Below are 18,381 nucleotides of genomic sequence, written 5' to 3'. Positions count from 1 at the left end.
GTTTGGATTCGGATCACTTCTAAGATTTAGAGAAGTGTGAGGATAGGAAACTTAGGGTTATGGGACAGAGATTGCTGGTTAAAGCCTTTTGCTGATGGGATGGACTTCAGGTCGTTTTCACGTCATGTGATGCTCCCTGTCAAGTTCAAAGTAGTTTCTAAAATATTTAATAAATAATCCTGATAGTTGACTAAATCAACGAAAACTGAGTTGTTGACTACATGAACGAAAACTGACTAGTTGACTATTTTTAGGCGGATAATAAGGTTGAAATGTCAACAAAAACGGACTCGTTATGATTCTTGTTTAAAATCTTCTTTTTGCTAGCATGAACTGCTAATTCCTCACATGTTTATGAAATCACAAGTAATCATCTTTTAGGCATTCTTTATCTAGACTTTAAACTTGAAATCAATAATAGAAAATTGAACGAAAAAGGTTTTTTTTATATAGCATTCAGGAAATCTATTCTTAAAAGCGCTAACTTTTGGATCTGTTTGGAGCAGCTGTAGTTTATTGAATAATCTGCTGATAAGCTGATTAAAAATAATCTGCTGATAAGTTAGGTGCGGCGGCTATTACAAATTTTTATTTTTTTTTAAAAGTCAGTCCACTGTCAGAAAGTTGTCACCACACCTAAATATGTGTGGTGTGAAAACACTGTTTTCAGCGTTTTGAAAACGCATAAACTGTCGATGCATGCTTTATTCAAACAAACCAAATGTGTTTTCAAATCGTCACCGCATCAAATAAGTTGCCCCAAACGGGTCCTAAATCTTAAATTTTTCATAAAACATGCCATTTTTTTCTTCATACTAGACTTCAAAATTCAATTGATACAAAAGCTTAGTGCAGACCTTTCTCCCGCTAATACCTGTTGGTTCTGAACAAAGCCCTTTGTTGGCTCAGTTAATTTGAGGGTGATTTATTTGAAAACTATTTATTTAACTGCTGTGTAAATTAAAGAATTCACTGGTTAAATGCATTTTTAACTTATAATAATTCAAGAAATTGAAAGCAAAATGCCTCTAAAGCTTTTTACTTAAACTGTCATTCTAGCTCATAATATAAATGAGCTTTTATTTATTTCTTCTCTTTTTCATTTTAATATTTTAACATTTTATATAATACACCTGTCATAAGAACGCCATTTAACTACCTTTTAAGCTTGAATCAACTTTATAACCTTTTTCAAATCTAGATCGTGACAGTAGGTAATTACTTCTTCAGCTTTCAACATGTATATAGAATCATTTTTAATTATTATATTCCTTAAAATGATCATATTAAACTTTAATTACTTCTAATAAATTTGCAAGGCATTTCAAAAAATAATATGAATTATATCTAACAATATAGAGAGATTTATATAAGTATTCATTCAATCACTTTTCAAGAACAATATTCTCAAATGGGTAAGGACAGATTAATGCATTTGAACTTAATTACTATATAGTAGCAAATGTAATTACTCAAATTACTCGGAAGACTGGCATGACTCTTTTATTTTAGGTGTTACACTTTCTTCAATGTAGTATATATCGTATAATCATTCACGATTATGCAAATGATGAATGTTAATTAATTAATTATTTATTTATTTATTTATTTATTTTCTTATATAAATAATGAAATTTATTTAATATGTTTTTTTTTCTGCAAATTTAATTCAAGAAACAAAATTAATTTTCTATATCTTTCCAATTAAACTAACTCATTATTCTTAATTTAAAGTTAATTGATTAAGAACTTTATTATTATTTTTTTTAACTAGTTAATATTACTTATTTTATTCAATTAAATTTAAATTTAATTTCAATGTTAATATTCTTTTCTTCTTAATTTAATTACCAATTATCTTCATTTAGTTAAATTCAACTTTAATTAATTAAATGACAACGTTAATATTTATTTTCTTCTCTGTTTAAACTCAAAGTTTATTAATTTAAGCTAATAAATAGTTTTTGTTATTTTTATATTTAAATATCTTTTCTAATTACATTAACATTGTGTTTATTAAATCAGCAGTTTTCTCACATTTCTTTCCTATCTCTACAATAATTTTTAACATTTTATTTTCAGCTAAATATATTATTATTAACGTAGAATGTAACCTATATTCTCTTCTTCGGTTTTAATTACCTTGTTTATTATGATTTCTCTATTAAATATTACATTAATGTATTTATGAAACCATAACAAATTAAAAATAATATTGTATCTTTTAATAAAAATTTTAACTTCGAATTTTTAAACAACATTTCAAAATTGGTCTCTAGTATAGATTCAATTATTGTGCAATATCTTAAACTATTTTCTCTTGAATTTTTCTTTTCCCTCATGTCAAAATCTAAAAAAAATTATCTTTGTGTATAATTTAAATTATCATGTTATTTTTCTTTTCCCTCATGTCAAATGGATGTCTCTAATGCCTTTCTACATGGTCAACTTCAAGAAACTATATATATGAGTCAGCTTTCATTGACCCTAATCATCCCAATCATGTGTCTTTATTGAAAAAAAAAAACTATTAAAGCCTCGAACAAGCTCCACTACAATGGTATAACACTTTTACTAATCATCTTTTCAAATTTGGCTTTACTCATAGTCAAGATGATAATTTTCTTCTCATCTATAAAAAACAACAAACTAGCTTTTATCTTCTTCTATATGTTGATGATATTATATTGGCCAAAAATGATCGCAAGACTCGATATCGCCTTTACTGATACCACTCTCGCTCAACACCTTCATCAACCTCTCAACATCCATTATTAGATTCTCAAAAGATTTCTTCAATATATTAAAGGAAAACTCTGGATATTGGATTTCCATTACAATTAGGACCTCTTACTCTTCACACATACTCTGATTCAGGCTAGGCTAGCAATTCAAGTGATAGAAGATCTATTATTGGGTAGTGTTCATTTATTAGTATTAATCTTCTAACATGTTCTATCAAGAAGCAACATACAGAGGCTTGATCTTCCACTGACCTCGGCAGCAACTAATGTTATATGGTTGTGATGACATTTTTCAGGATTTCTCTATATCTATTAAGCAACCTAAGGTTATCCACTGTAACATGTCTTCCATGGCTATTGCACATAATCATGTTTTTCATGCTCTTACAAATCACATTGAAATCGACTGTCATTTCATAAGAGAGCATATACAATCAAAGGATATGGTTCTCAGTTATATTCCTACGGATGACCAACCAGAGGATATATTTACCAAATCCTTACCTATACCGTGATTCTGCATGCTTCGGAATAAACTAACTCTTAGCAGTCAAATTTTAGCTTGAGAGAGAGGATAATATATGATATAATATGAATTTTCTATTTATCTCCACGGTTGGATTCATTTATTTTTTATAAACTTTTGTAGTCTTTTATATTGGGTTGTGTGATTGTACTGAGATAAGATATTGAATAATATTTTCTATGCTTTACTTTGCCTTTTTTTCCTTTTATGTTTAATCTTCAAGATCTCATATCTTGATTGGTTTCAAAATTTCAAGTTTAAAAATTGCAAATGAAAATCTTAATTTAAGCATACCACTAAGTTCGAAGAAAAAATAAAGAAGATACACACAAATTTTTGTATGTGCATTGCTTCTTACTCATGCATGGCTCGGTCTTGAGCCCATCATTGATCATTGTCTTAGGGTTCATGCATGTGTAACCCTAGCATGTACATTAATTCACTTGCTCGGTTCTCAGTTTCATCTTTTGTTGCTCTGCTCACTCTTTTTTTTTTTTTACGCTCCCACCCTCTTTAATTGGTTTGGCTCGCTCAACCCCTCCTCCTTATACTCATTGTTAAGTCATGCTGATTAGCACAAATAACTAACACTTTTTCTAAAAAGGTATTGTTATATGTTTTTCATGTATGGAAACTCATTTGTTTTAATATAGTTGGATTTAAATTATAGTAGTTAAATAATTCCCTCTTCTTATGAAATTCCATCTTCAAAAATAAGAATCTACCTCAAATAAAGATTTGTGGATAATATTTTTTTAATTTTTTTTTATTTTTTATCCCATTTGATATCTTATTTGATATCATGCTTATACAAAACTCATGATAAAGAAATCTCTCAACTTCTGAGCTGATGTCATGTATTAATTTTCTTATTGGTTTTCCTGCACATATAGGATCAATTTGATCATCTATGAGATCTAAAATAATCTTGTTCCTCTCATTAGCTGCATACTTCTATATCAAAGATATTTAAAACTCATTTTGCATATCTTTGATATGTGTGTGTGTGTGTGTTACATTGAAAAGTGTCGGTTCTAATCTTATAGAGATCTAACGCTCTAGAATAAAGGAATAAGATGGAGAAAGATCTCCTGCAAACAAATTGTGAGGCCCATCAAGCCGAACAAGCTAAGCCAGATGAGTCAATCCCAGTGAATCAAGCTGGGCCAGTCAAAGCCGACTGAGCCCGAAGTTGATAGGAGAATGGCTAATTGATGATGACAAAACCACTCATCCGGAAATGAATCAGGAGGGTAACTTAGTCTTTAAACCTAAGGGAGCCGACCTGATATAGAGGTTTCTCCTGCAGAAGAGTCAATCCAATGGGAAGAAAAATTCTAAAAATATCTTCAGATGTCTCTTGCAGATATAAAGACTACTCACTGAAGAAGAGACCTTTGTAAATTATCAACTGAATCAAATTGAACCGCCCCAGCTGTCAGTCGAGCCAAGTCAACCATGTTGAGCTAATCGAGGCAAAAAGCAACCAGATGATGAGTCGTCGCTTATAAAATATCAAAAATATATCATATTAGATTTTATACATATTGGGGCAAAACTGTAATATGACTTTCGTACTAATTCCTCTATAAATAGGGAAGTATTTATTGAAGGAGTTCAGTTGTTTTTATTGTTCATATGAGAGAATATAGCTCCAATATATAATTCACTCTCCCACTCTACTTTTGTACTCTCTTCTCACGCTTTTTGTGTTGGGTATTATTCACGAATAAGCTTGGATTCAATATGTGGGTGTGTGTCTATTTGTATATATATGTGTGTGTGTGTGTGCGCGCGCGCGCGCGCGTGTGTGTATATATATATATATATATATATAATGAACAATATTTAATATATCATAAATTAGTTTGTGTGTGTGTGTGTGTGTGTGTGTGTGTGAAATTAGTCGAATTTTGTCAATGATTTCATCTACTAAATCCGCACGTATACTTTTACCTGCCTTTGTCCAACATGATGATTGTCCATATTTTCTTTTATAGAGTGCTTCGTATGGCATTATACCAATGCTTGCTTTAGAACTATTACTATAAGTAAATTCAATTAATGTTGAATGGGACTCCTAACCATCATCAAAATAAAAAATGCATAATCTAAATAAATATTTTAATATCTAACTTGCTATTTCTGATTGCCCATTGTCCTTCGAGTGGAATGCAATATTGAAGGTTAATTTAGTATCTAAATCTTCTTAGATACTTTTCCATAATATGGATTGAAATATTTCATCTGGATATGATTTTATCACCTTTGGCATTTTATGTAAATTGCACAATTTCATCCACATAACCTTTGGCAAGTTTTTCAATAGCATCAAATTGTTTCAGAAGCATAAAATGCACATATTAGTTAACTTGTCATAAATAACCCTTTTAGCATCACAACTTCATCTTGATTTCGATGGCTAAATCACACGGCGCATAGCAATCTCCTTACACTTTAATTTTGGTATAGACAAAGGTTGTAATAGTCCACGACTTCTGATAGAAGCAAATCTACGGCACTTTTGTTTCAACCTTGGGCATCAAAACAACAAAATCTTGGCATATTTTATAACTTCTATGATGAATCTAGTCTTTTAAGTAATTTGCTTCTCATAATTTTTCTCTCAGCTCATAAATATTTGTAATGCAAATTTTGGCTTTGTATCTTGAAAATGCATCTTCATCTACTAGACATCCAATGTCTACGACAACCATTTGTGCAACTGATCATCATCATCTAACTTGCATCGGTTGACCCTATTAAGTCAAGGAAACAATACAATATGAGGGTTGGGGAGTTTTTTATTACTACGAGGGACAACAGCACTAGTTAAAGTTCTATACTACATATATTTTGTGGATAAAGTCGTGAGCTTTCTTGGCTCAACTTTGCTATCTGCAATGTGACTCAACTTGCAAAGCATCAAGCTTTGAATCAAGCCAAGAGGAATATCCATGCATTTGTAATTACAAATTAGAGGGTCAACTCATTTTATGTAAAAATATATTTTAAATTTAGTGATCAGTAAATCCTTCACACATAACTCCATACAAATAATGTTTTTGCATAATTAAAGCTAACACAATTGTTGAATACGATAAATTCAATCATAAATGTTTTGTTGTCTTGAGGCATAAACATGTTAACTACTCTCATGCAACATAAAAACGCACCACAATCCACTAAATATGCGTTACTATAAATTATAATATTTATGTACTTGAGGAAATAGCTAGCACTGTTGCAATAACAACAACAACAACAACAACAAAGCTTTGATCCCACTACGTTGGGTCGGCTACATGAATCCTTTTTCTCTATTGTGTCCTATTTAGTGTCATATTTTCATCTAGTTCTAATAAATTAAGATCTTTTTTTATATAATAAGCCCAAGTCTTCCTAGGTCTACCTCTGTCTTTCTTAACATAAGTCAAATCTAAAACATCTATTCTCTTAATCAGATCATCAGATGACCGACGTTTAATATGACCAAACCATCTAAGATGACTCTCTCTAATTTTGTTCCTCATTGGAACTACACCAACCCTATCACGAATATATTCATTTCACATTTTGTCTCTAAAAGTGTAAAGTGTAAAGTCACTCATCCATCTAATCATTCTCATCTCGGCAACACTTAACTTAGTATTATGCTTCTTTTTTAAAGGCCAATATTCAGCGCCAGGTCTCACCACCCTCTTATAAAATTTTCCTTTCAGTCTAATCGGTACTTTTCTATCACACAAATGGCCCGAAGCATTCATCCATTTCAACCAACCAACTTGAATTCTACTATTAACATCTCCATCTATATCACCATCGTTTTGAATAACATACCCGAGATATCTAAATCTTTCACCAGCAATGTTGCAATCATTAAATAATTTTTTAACTTCCAGAAAACAACTTTACAACAATCTGTTATTTAGCAGCTTTTACGTCAATCTAGACAATGGCATAGTATCCTCACCCAAAAAAACAAAATATCACTTAATTAAGAATAAATCTCAATGCATATAAACTTTGATAATCGGTGAAGTCAAATTTAGGAACAGTCAAACTTTTATTTCAATAAATTTATAATTAAATAAAATTTCCTGATAATACAAACCCAAGGACATTAAAGATAATTCAATTCGAGTCTAAATGAGCCCAAATCAAACACTTCAAAATTTGATTGAAAATTTTGAAATATTAATTGAGTCCAAATCTTATAAATTTACTGTCAAATGGAAAGTCTAGAATATAGATATCCAACAAGCCTAATATCAGTCATTAATGAAGCACTTAACTGTTAAAGATGAGCCTATGATCAAAAGAATGAGTATTAGTCGTCCCCTGAGATGTTCTGAAAATTTGACTAGATTTATTAATTTGTTGTTTCTAAAAGTTACAAATAGACTCTTATTCTCTACATAAAAGGGGACCAAGACTTAACTTTAATTAGTTTGAGCTTTGAGATTTCAAGTATCTAGAGCTCTACCAAACATTCAACATCAATGACAACCATCGTCCAGTCGTTGATATCTGAATATTGTCACCCAACTTGCATAGACATGAAAACAATATAATGTGAGGATTGGAAAGTTATTTTTTACTAAAGGGAGGGCAATACCTTCCATCGAAGTTTTATACCACCTATATTTTGTGGAGGGAAAGTTATTTTTTACTAAAGGGAGGGCAATACCTACCACCTATATTTTGTGGACATAGTTGTGAGCTTTTTTGGCTCAAATTTGCTAACTGCAAGCTTTGAATCAAAAAAAGAGGAATATCATTGCATTAGCTTGTAAGTACAAATTGGAGGATTTTTGCCTAAAAATAGTTCTTTTGGAACTTGCTGCCTGATCCACAGGATGAATTGCTCAAGGAAGATGAAGCACGTTACGGGCATCAAATTCTGAATGAATTTAAGGGGTTTAAAGCCGAAGAAGCACTTCAACTCAGCAACTTAGAGACGAGACTTGTTGAGATGGTTTGGCAAGACGATAGTTCTAGGCTCGAATCTTTGCTGAAGCATACCTCCGAACATGAACTGGAATCTCCTCACTCAAAAGATGAAGCCTTGGATCCCAACGTTGCTGCTAGACTTCTTCAGCTAACATGTAAGCTGGACTCAGTGAAATGTGCCCAGGTTCTTATCGAAGGAAAAACTGCAATGAGCGTTAACATCAATGAAATGGATTGTTTTGGGCGCTCCCCACTCCATACTGCTGCAGAGATGCTCTCGGCAAAGTGCGTTGGTCTTCTGCTTCGAAAGCATGCTCGTGCTGATCTTAGATCCAATGATGGTGATGCACTTCTTCCTCTTGAGATCTCCCTGGCCAGTCAAAGGTGAATTTCCACCATACTGTATCTACTGCATATTTTAAATTTTTTCTTATTTCCAGTGAACTGATTCCTTCGAATGTTGTTCTGCGTATGCTAGGATGCATATCAGTTGGTCTCCCGAAGAATCAGTTGAAAAACTCCTGGTTTCTCTTAAAGGCATGGTCTGTTTTCTGCACCAAAATTTGTATAATGAATGCTTTTTATGATTATTGTCATTTATCGAAGGAATTCTGTTGCAGGATTTGACTGTTATCAGGTTGTTGGCTGAGGCAACTAAAGATCTTACCGAGTTGTTCTACATGATGGCTGTGGATGGTCGAGTGGTAGAGCTGGCGTCTCTCCTTCTAGTGGCAGCAGATAAACTTAGGGTAGCAGCATCCATCCACGGAAAAAACAATAGTTTGAGTTCTGAAAAGAACAAAACTATGTATGAACTTGTCCTGGAAGAGTCCCTAATTCTACTGGAAATGGTGAAAGGAGGACAGTGTTGGAATTCTCTTCACTGGATACATGAGAAGCGGCAAGCACTACTCTGTCAGATTAAGCTGCTTCACTTGTTTGGATTTGCTTCCACTATTAATTGGGGGAACAAGAAAGATTTTGCACCTCTGCTACGTGCATTTCAGGTATAACATTTGCTGATGTGATTCCCTGGGATCAAATTCTTTATCTCAATCGAGAAAATTACCAACATATTTGGTAGGCTGGAGATGAATTGTTATCGGAAGTACTTATCAGGAAAAGTTTGGATGCTAATGACATTAATGAAGATGGGAACTCATCCCTCCATTTATATCTCAAGGGAGATACCAGTTCTCAAGACCCCAGGTTAATTCTCATTATCATTGTATGGCTTTTGTATTACTTCTCCCATAGGTTAATTCTCATTCCTCGTCGGTTCTTCAGAATCCTCCGGTCCTTGCTGAAGTGTGGTGCTAGATTATATCAGCACAACAAATTAGGCCTCACACCAATTCATCTGGCTTCACTCAAAGGAAATTACGAATCTCTTCAGGTGAATTGTTGTTCCTTTACCTTGAATGTTTTAGTTTATTCTACCTTTTTTTCTCATTTTGATTTTTTCTATGGTGAATGTAATGATGATCTCTAGATACTGCTACTTCATGCTCCAGAGTATGTGGATATCCTTTCTGTGACAAATGAGACGCCATTGTTTTTTGCAGTGAAAGGTAATTCTGCAAATTGTGTGAAACTGCTTCTGCAGTTCGGTGCAAATAGGGATGCCCTTAATCTCCGGTGAGTTCTATAGAACAACAATGGTTTTCGCTTGTCCCTGTGATTTTAGATTTGCCTTCATGTCACAATTACCTGAATCTCCTTGTATCTTTTTGGCAGCAAGCAGAGACCAATAGACCTGGCACCATCTGAAGAAATGCGTGTCATTCTTAGAACAGTATATCCAAAAACCTGTAAGCTATGGAACGATCTCAGAGATAGAAGTGCAAATTACAATAATATTCATCCCAGTTTCGACATTTATTTGCAGTGGGCAGAAATAATCCCTCTCGGGAAGATGATGCCACCTACATTTTTGATGAAGAGCTCTGTGCAAGCATGTTCCAAGGATTTCTGGAACTGAAAGCTGATAATGCCAAACTGTACAAGTAAAAAACATAGAAAAACTGAGAATTTTAAGTTGGAACCTCATTAATTTAACACATTGGCTCAATTGTTCTTTTTTTTTTCTTTCAGCAAAAGTAATTGCAAGGAAATGGATACCAAAATCGGTATTTGCCGCTACTTCCATTCTCCGAATGGATGTGGAAGAGGTAGCAAATGTTATTATTCCCATGGAGAGGAAGCACCTAGACTAGAGAAGAACAGGTTGTTGGAAGTCAAAGCTAAGCTTCTCAGGTCTAATAAGGTAAGGTTCCATTCATGTCTCCAAAATAAAGTGGTGCATATCCACACTATTGCTCAATTGAGCTTTGCCAAATGTCTCATTTTTAGGATCCTGCGAATTTCAATGATGAACTGCAACTGAAAATCTTTGTTGGGGGACTTCCTCCTTCAGTTGATTCAGGTTTTCTAAACGTGAATCTCCTATTGTGCGTATACAATTCTTGTGCTTTATATCGATGTTTTCCCTTCATCTTCGTCCAGATGATCTGAAGAAGTTCTTTGAGGAGGAGTTTGGACCTGTGGATGATGCGTTAGTCGTCGGTACCAGAGTGGGCAATCGTGTGATATCCAAAGGTTTTGGTTTTCTCACATTCAAGCAAGAAGATACCACGAAAATGGCTGTCAAGGCTCATTTTGTGACTCTTTATGGTAAGACGATTGAGATCAAAAGTGCTCTCCCGAGATGCCATCTGGAGAATTCGACTTCTCTCTCTGATCGGGAACTCTTCAAAGAAGACGAACCGGATGAGGCTAATAGCAGGATGCCTTGTTGCGGAGACTCCATTAGTCAGCAAGTAGTCGGCGAACATCCTCCATGGTTAATCAGGTTCAAGAAGTGGTTTCCAGCCTACCTGAACAAAACATGCAGAAGGCTCGGTGACGGAGAATGGTATCCTCTTTCATCCTTGAAAGGAGATTTTCGAGCCACATGTGGGATGGAACTTGATCACGAGTCTATCGGATACCTGAAATTGAGCGACTTTCTTCGCTCACTCCCCGGGATCTGTAAGTTGCAGGTGATTTCAACGGGAAATGGTTCCCCTACCCACATGGTTCTCCGACCTTTATGTTCATTGACTTGCAACCAGCCGCAGCAGCCAAAACTTTCAACCTTTATGTTCATTGACTTGCAACCAGCCGCAGCAACCAAAACTTTCAGCTCTCCCTCTCTCATCTTCCCAATTTCCTTCGCCTGAAAATTCCTCATCGATCTCGGAGATTTCTGACGGCACTTATCTTTCAGACGAGAATGTTTGTGTCGAAAATTGTGGTTCCATGCAGAGAAGTGTTAATTTTGGGAAATGGGAGCAAAAGCCTTGGTCGGCTGCTAACCCAGGAAGGCTGGATGATGGATTCCGCGAGTTTGAGATGTGGAGAAGTCCTGGATTGTTTGATCAACCAAGCTTGTTAGAAAAAATAGCACCCAGGGATGGAACTCAGCAACCTTTTTCCTACTTCGCTCGCCAATGGGATAGCGATCTGGTATTTTTCAGTTCTACATTATTGTCTCCTCTTATTTGTGCACATATACTCAAAATTAGGAAGATTTACATGCATACTTTTCAATATAGTACTTTTGGGGCTTGTTTGATAGCTCCTTTTAATAGGATTTATCAATTAGATTTATCAAGGAGCTGTTCGGTAGCCGGTTTTAGCCAAACGGCCTACCAAACGGCTAAAAAGGCATTGACAAATTCTACAGTTTCTTAAATCCCGTATATCCTCCATTTTGCCTTAAATCCGGAACCTAAAGCTTTGGGAGGATAAATGCTGTTAAATTTTATCGAAGTTGCCAAATAATTTTTCAGAGTTATTAGGCATTACTTATAAACATATGGAATAGTTTTCATGATTTAGCCCTTCTAAGATTTCATAATTATAAATTTATAGGATTTACTAAATCCTATTTAAACTAAATTCTATACTAAATAGTATTGATGCAGCCAAATTTTGTCTTTGTTCTTCCTTAAATCAGGATTTAAGGGATAAGTCTGATTTAACGGATTTAATAAATTCTATTAAGGGGTGTTTTGTTGCATCTTGAATTTAAGTAAGATTTAGTAAATCTGGGAAATCCATCGTGTGATATTAAAGGCAAATTTGTTTTTGGTATTGTTTATGTTAAATTTAGTTAAATTCATAATAAATATTTAACATTTATTTTTAAGATTTACCAGACGAATGAAGTCAATCTCTTAAATTTAGGGCCCGTTTGGGGCAGCTTATAAGTGTGAAAACGCCGCCTCACAATTTGAAAAACACGTTTCGACAGCTTATCCTAAAACGCGCTTTGGTTTTTACACTAAACGCAGACCGCGGATTGAACCCCACAGGTCACTCGCGGGCTGCGTTTCAAAATAGGCTGTTTATTTTGATAAGCACAAGTTGTCCCAAACGCACCCTTAGTCGTGTTTGGATTTAATAAATCCTAGATTACCATCACGCCACAAAAATTTTTGAATTTAGCTGAGGGGGGGGTTTAAATGCACCAAATTCGTGTTAAATCCATAAGTAGATCTACCTGTAAATAACGTACCAAAATACCGCCTAAGGCAAAACCCTGCTTGCAGCCAAACACCTTCCTTGATGTGATGTGAAAATTTTGGGTGGTATAATGTACAAAAGCAAATCTAGGTGATAGATATGTAAATACATTAGAATTGTGTTGTATATATGTAAATTCCCCCTCGCCTTCTCTCCAATTTATTTTCTATTGTCTGCAGATAGATCGTGCCTACTGCATTAAATGCAAGGCTTCACCAGGCAACTGTATTGTCAGTCCCAACCTTCACAAGCAATGTCATTCATGCAAGAAGGATTTCTCCAGCTCATTTATAAGCTGCAGCTTCTATAGCTGCATTCAGCCGCAGAAACCTGCTGGGTTCTATGACTCCTTTCCATCTCTGGTAATTAATACGAATATTCAACTTCAATCCTTTCTTAAAATTAATATGTACATGAGCTTATTTACTCTTAGCAGTATGCATATTTGTTTCATGATTTTTTGCTCTAAATGCAGTTAAAAGCGGCTTATTCAGCCACGGCCATCCATCATCTTCCATCTTCCGCGCAACCCAACCAAAACCTGAGGATCCAAAACTGCGGTCAGGGGTGAGTTGGAACTCCAGTTATCCTGTTCGATATATGTCGCAGAGAGGTCGGCCGTAAGCATATGGAGGAAATACAGTTCCTCCAATTTTGTGATGCTTCGTGGATCTCCCTGTGAAATCTTGAGCCTGTACAGTTCTCTAGATCTCTTTAGTTTGATATCTTCCTCGGAGTAAGCAGATGGAGTAGATTGTTAAGTAATCCTCCAAATTTTGGGAATGCTTGCTCGAGCTCGTAATAATTTGGCTGCACATAGCACCCATGTAAGTAGACGATGTAAAAAAGAACGGGGAAATAAAATGAATAGGGCAGTGTGCGACATCTTCTTTTGATAGCATTTGAAGTTAAAAGTTTTATGAATGCTTGCCATTTTGAAGTTTGGACTGAATAGATAGCGCATCTAAGCAAACTATTTGATTATAGTAATTTTGGTCATTTGTCTATAAAAAAATAGGGCTAAACAACCCTTGGCGCATGATTCAGAATACATTTAACCGGATCATTAATTTCATATTGAGAAATGACCGTATGAAGTGGGTTGTTGTTATAAATCCCTCATTACCCTCCTTAGGAATAACCTTTTTGAAAGTTATATATTAATACTAGTACTAATTTATAAATTAAATAATTATGAAAAAAATTTAAAATTTTAGTATTATATTGGAGATGAAAAATAATATTTAAAAATGAGAAAAATGATTATCATATTATTGATAAATCATGATGACATACAAAAGATAAAAAAAATTGTGAAAAATATTAACTAAAATAAATTATAAAAAGTGATCAAAATTTAACAAAAATTAAAGAAAATTGCTCATCAATAAAATCTTAGTTGTGTAGTACAATAATATTTATCAAAATCCAATATTTTATCATAAATTTTATCACTATTATAAAATTTAATTGTAATTTTTAAGAAAATGTGTGTTGATTATGCCACAAGCCAGTTTGATTTTTTTCTTTATTTTTTTAATTGGACAAGGCCACGTCAAGTGCATGTCACATGAGTGTCATCTCTATCGTGTGTCAGATACTGAATATTTATTTATAATAAAATATCAGTACTTATACATAATTGTATTTAAAACTCATTCGATTAACTGAACTTAGAAGCTATACTTTAAAAGAAATAGTAACATTGTTAATTTTCATTATTTAAATAATTAAATATAATATATATATAGATAGATAGTATGGAAATTCACTTTTCAATGCTTATTGTCGTGGATTAGTACATCAAAAAGAAAGTGCTCTCACAACGCATATTAAGATGAGCTGCTCTCTCACAAGAAGAAAGTGCTCTTTATAGAAAAGAGTTGCTTGCTCCTTTGGTATGCAGTACGCTGCATGTTCATAAATCCCGACTTCATGGACCATAAATGGTTGTAGATCATATATTCAAAAATAATTTTTAAAAAAAAAGGTTGAAGGATCTCCCTTAATGTAATATTCTACGTCATCTCACCAGTACTTGATGCATTGGACAGCATTCGATACTCATGAAGCCCATGAACTTTCCAGAAATGAGTTGAAGGATGTCTCTAAGTCAATGACGAAAAATTTAGCTTTAATCTTGAAATCTCTAATTTTGAGTAGGAGGGCTGGGGGTTATGGAGTCTATAGCACTTTCAACTTTCTCATTGAATCCACATAACAACATTTTTTCGAATGTAATATTTTGTGTATCAATGCCCAGGCAAGCGAGTGTTCTCAAATTTATTATATTGACTGATACATTCAAATCAACAAGATTTCTGAATAATCAAAGCTATCCCCCCATTAACGTAGATTTAGCTTGATCAATTATGAATTTAAGGGTAATAATGACAAAAACTCATAAATCTAAATTTTATCCCTGCTGCAGATAAAGTTAAAAATTATAGATAGTTCATTTGGATTATAATATTATGTCATTTTTTGTTGTTTTATTTGATATAAAAGAAACCACTATTATTATTTTTATAAAATGAATATTTTTTGCAGTTGCATTAATATTGACTATTGAAGTCATAAAGAAGAAAATGCAAATATGATATAATAATTTGCATTATGCAATTTTTTATAAATTTTAAAATAGGAGAATTTTAAACAAATAAATTGAGAGGGTAACCAGATAGTGCCAGTGGAGAAAGGATTTACTAAACAGTAAAGAAGAAGCATACATTGGCCATAGTAACAAACAGAGAAGAATGTGATTAATTTCCCTTTGTGTGTACATAGAAAGTGCTACAGTATAGCTACATATAGAACCAGTAAAGTGTTCTAGAAACAAAGGGTTGAAGGGTAAACGATAAAATCAAATCAGGTGGTAGTGTAGACTTCTCTGCTGTTGAGTTGAGGAAGGTTGTTATTAGCCCTCCTCAAGCTGATGCTAATTGGTTGAAGTGTCAGCTTTTGTCGAAGAAAGATGAACCGAGGAGTTGACAAGGACTTGGTAAAGATGTTTGTAAGCTGATTGCTAGTAGGTATATATGGGAAATCTACCTCTTTTGATTGTAGTTTTTCCCCAATGAAATAATAGCAATTTCTAAATTCTTTGTGTGGGAGTGAAAAACCAGATTACAAGCAATGGCTAGTGCGGAGTTGTTGTCGCAGTGGATAATAGTTGGAGGCATGATGTGAACTTATAGATCTCGTAGCAATTGTCGTAACCATATGACATTCGTGACCAACGTGGAAAGTGCTCGGTATTTTGCTTCGGTAAATGATATGACAACAATAGTTTGTTTCTTTACTTGCCATGATATGAGATTGAGACTGAGGAATGATCAATAGCATGTAAATGATCAGCGTTCGTGGGGGTCACTTGCTCAACTGGGGTCGGAGTAGCTGCTAAGAGTGAGAGGCCCGGGTTGGATGGGAGACCATAATCACCCGTTCCGAGACACTTGACTTGGTGAAAGTGTAAGTTCAGTGGTTGTTGAAAATGTGCAAAGGAGTTGCTCGCAAAACCTATATTTGATCGGTGATAGCGAAGAATTGGAGAGACCCAATGATATTGCGATAAAGAAATGAATTGGCAAAGTGTTTTTGCAGTTCAGGACTAATCGATTGAGAGGAAACCATAGGATTTAGGGTAGTTTTGCAGTCTTCCATCCCAACTTCCTTGAGAATTTCAATTGCATAGTGTGCTTGTGTGAGGAAGAGCCCTGCTGCAGCATATTGAATGTTGATACCGAAAAAAGTTGAGACCGGTCCTAGGATTTTCATGAAAAAAGCAACTTTGAGATTGGCAACATGCTATTAATTTTGTTGTTGTCATTGCCTGTTAGCAAAATATCATCAACATATAGCAATAGATAAATGAATGTGGATTTATGTGTGTATATTAGAAGAATGGGATTAACTTGGCTTTTCTGAAAACAAAATTTTTAAAGATGATTTGTGAATGTAATAAACCATTGACGAGGCAACCGCTTGAGTCCATAGATAGCTTTCCGTAATAGGCATATGTGATTTGGTTTGCTTTCATCAATGTATCCTCATGGTTGATGCATGTAGATAGTTTCTTGAAGATCTCCATGAAGAAATGCGTTTGAGACATCCGGTTGTAAGAGTGTCCATTGACGAGTAATGACAATAGTTAATGATGGGATTTCAAGTCACTGGACTGAATGTTTCACTTTAGTGTAACCCATAATGTTGATTCTATCCCTTCTCCACATGACAGGCTTTAGATTTGTGAATTGTCCCGTCGAGACAGCGTTTGAGCTTATATGCTATCTATTGTCGATAATGGATTGATTGGGTAGGCGTGGTGCTAATTCCCAAGTGTGTTGTTTTGAAGGGCTTCCATTTCCTCTTGCATAACTTGTCGCCAATTATCGTTTGAATTCGCTTTAGTAAAGGTGCATAACTTCGCAAATTCTGGTTGAATCAAGTGCTGGACTTTGATCTTGTTATCATTAGGTGATTAGATGTAGCGGGAGGAGATGAATGGGGGTATATTACACAAAAAGTGCTACAATACAGCTATATATAGAGCTAGTAGAGTATTCTAGATACAAACGATCGGAGGGTAAAACGTTAAAATCAAATCAAGTGGTAGTGGAGACTTCACTGTTGTTGAGTTGAGGAAGGTTGTTTTTAGAATTCACATACACAACACCCAATTCTTATGCATTCACTTATTACATACCTAATCACTAATTTTGAAAAATGAAGCATTCAATTTATCCTTTTCACCACTCTCCAACAATGAAATTCACATTTTCGTCCCTAGGTAGCTAAAAATTTTTCTGTGCGCTTAAGAATAACCTACGCCGCACGTAGAGCTACGTCAGGAGTCCGGACAGAAAAAACGCTCCCTAGGTAGGGTGTTAATTTTGCAAAAATGAGAATTTGGGTGTTAGATAAATAAATGCATAAAATTGGGTGTTGGCGTGTACACATCCGTTTAACATAACAAGTCCGATTTATTAAAATAAAAATACTAACAACATCATCAAAGGCATTTTTAATTATACTTTTGACCCCTATATTTTTTTTGGGGGCATTTGCATATATACCACCCAATTTCTAGTATTTACATATTAAATACTTGACATGATGCTAAGCTAGACAAAATTAAGATTAATAATCATTAAAAAAAAAGGGATGACAACACCATAACTTGAACGGATCAAATCAAAAATGAAAAATAATGACAAATTGTAAATTTACAAACTAAACATAGAAAAGCACAAAATAAGAATATTTCAATTAAAATACTTATTAGCCTACTTTTTACTCACTTCTTAGAATCAAAGTTATCATATTGATTCATCTAACATTACATAATAAAATTACCCTACAACAAAGACAGCAATCTCGGATACATGATGTAAGAAAAATATTCAATTGAACATTATCGAGTATAAATCATCTCAAAACAAAGGAAAAAGGCATTTACATGCATACCACCCAATTCTTACATATTTGCATCTATAACACTTAAAATTTTGCAATTTATATTTAAACCGCCCAAATCTTTCGTATGACATCGAAAATATCACTATTTTAACTTTTAAAATGTGAAATATG

At 34.0% G+C, this 18,381-nt stretch overlaps 2 protein-coding genes across 2 annotated transcripts; both read left to right on the top strand.

The window, feature by feature from the left end:
• Positions 1 to 8,128: 8,128 nt before the first annotated feature.
• Positions 8,129 to 11,354, top strand: LOC110033690 (the record flags this gene model as incomplete). Its single annotated transcript, XM_020737777.1, is given in 11 exon segments — positions 8,129 to 8,607; positions 8,702 to 8,765; positions 8,844 to 9,230; positions 9,308 to 9,432; positions 9,511 to 9,619; positions 9,716 to 9,861; positions 9,961 to 10,034; positions 10,112 to 10,229; positions 10,318 to 10,489; positions 10,576 to 10,648; positions 10,729 to 11,354. Coding segments are annotated over 11 exon segments (2,373 nt in total), but the record flags the coding sequence as incomplete, so codon positions are not given.
• A 9-nt stretch (positions 11,355 to 11,363) lies between these two features.
• Positions 11,364 to 13,748, top strand: LOC110028623. Its single transcript, XM_020730548.1, has 3 exons — positions 11,364 to 11,730; positions 12,972 to 13,154; positions 13,268 to 13,748. The coding sequence occupies exons 1-3, from the start codon at positions 11,524 to 11,526 to the stop codon at positions 13,361 to 13,363; spliced, it is 486 nt and encodes a 161-aa protein (XP_020586207.1). The 5' UTR covers positions 11,364 to 11,523; the 3' UTR covers positions 13,364 to 13,748.
• The last annotated feature ends 4,633 nt before the right edge of the window (positions 13,749 to 18,381 follow it).

The sequence above is a fragment of the Phalaenopsis equestris genome, unplaced genomic scaffold (assembly GCF_001263595.1).
Source record: "Phalaenopsis equestris unplaced genomic scaffold, ASM126359v1 Scaffold000002, whole genome shotgun sequence".
Classification (NCBI taxonomy): domain Eukaryota; kingdom Viridiplantae; phylum Streptophyta; class Magnoliopsida; order Asparagales; family Orchidaceae; genus Phalaenopsis; species Phalaenopsis equestris.
The sequence above is the reverse complement of the archived record's forward strand: the minus strand, read 5'-3'. Positions and strand labels throughout refer to the sequence as shown.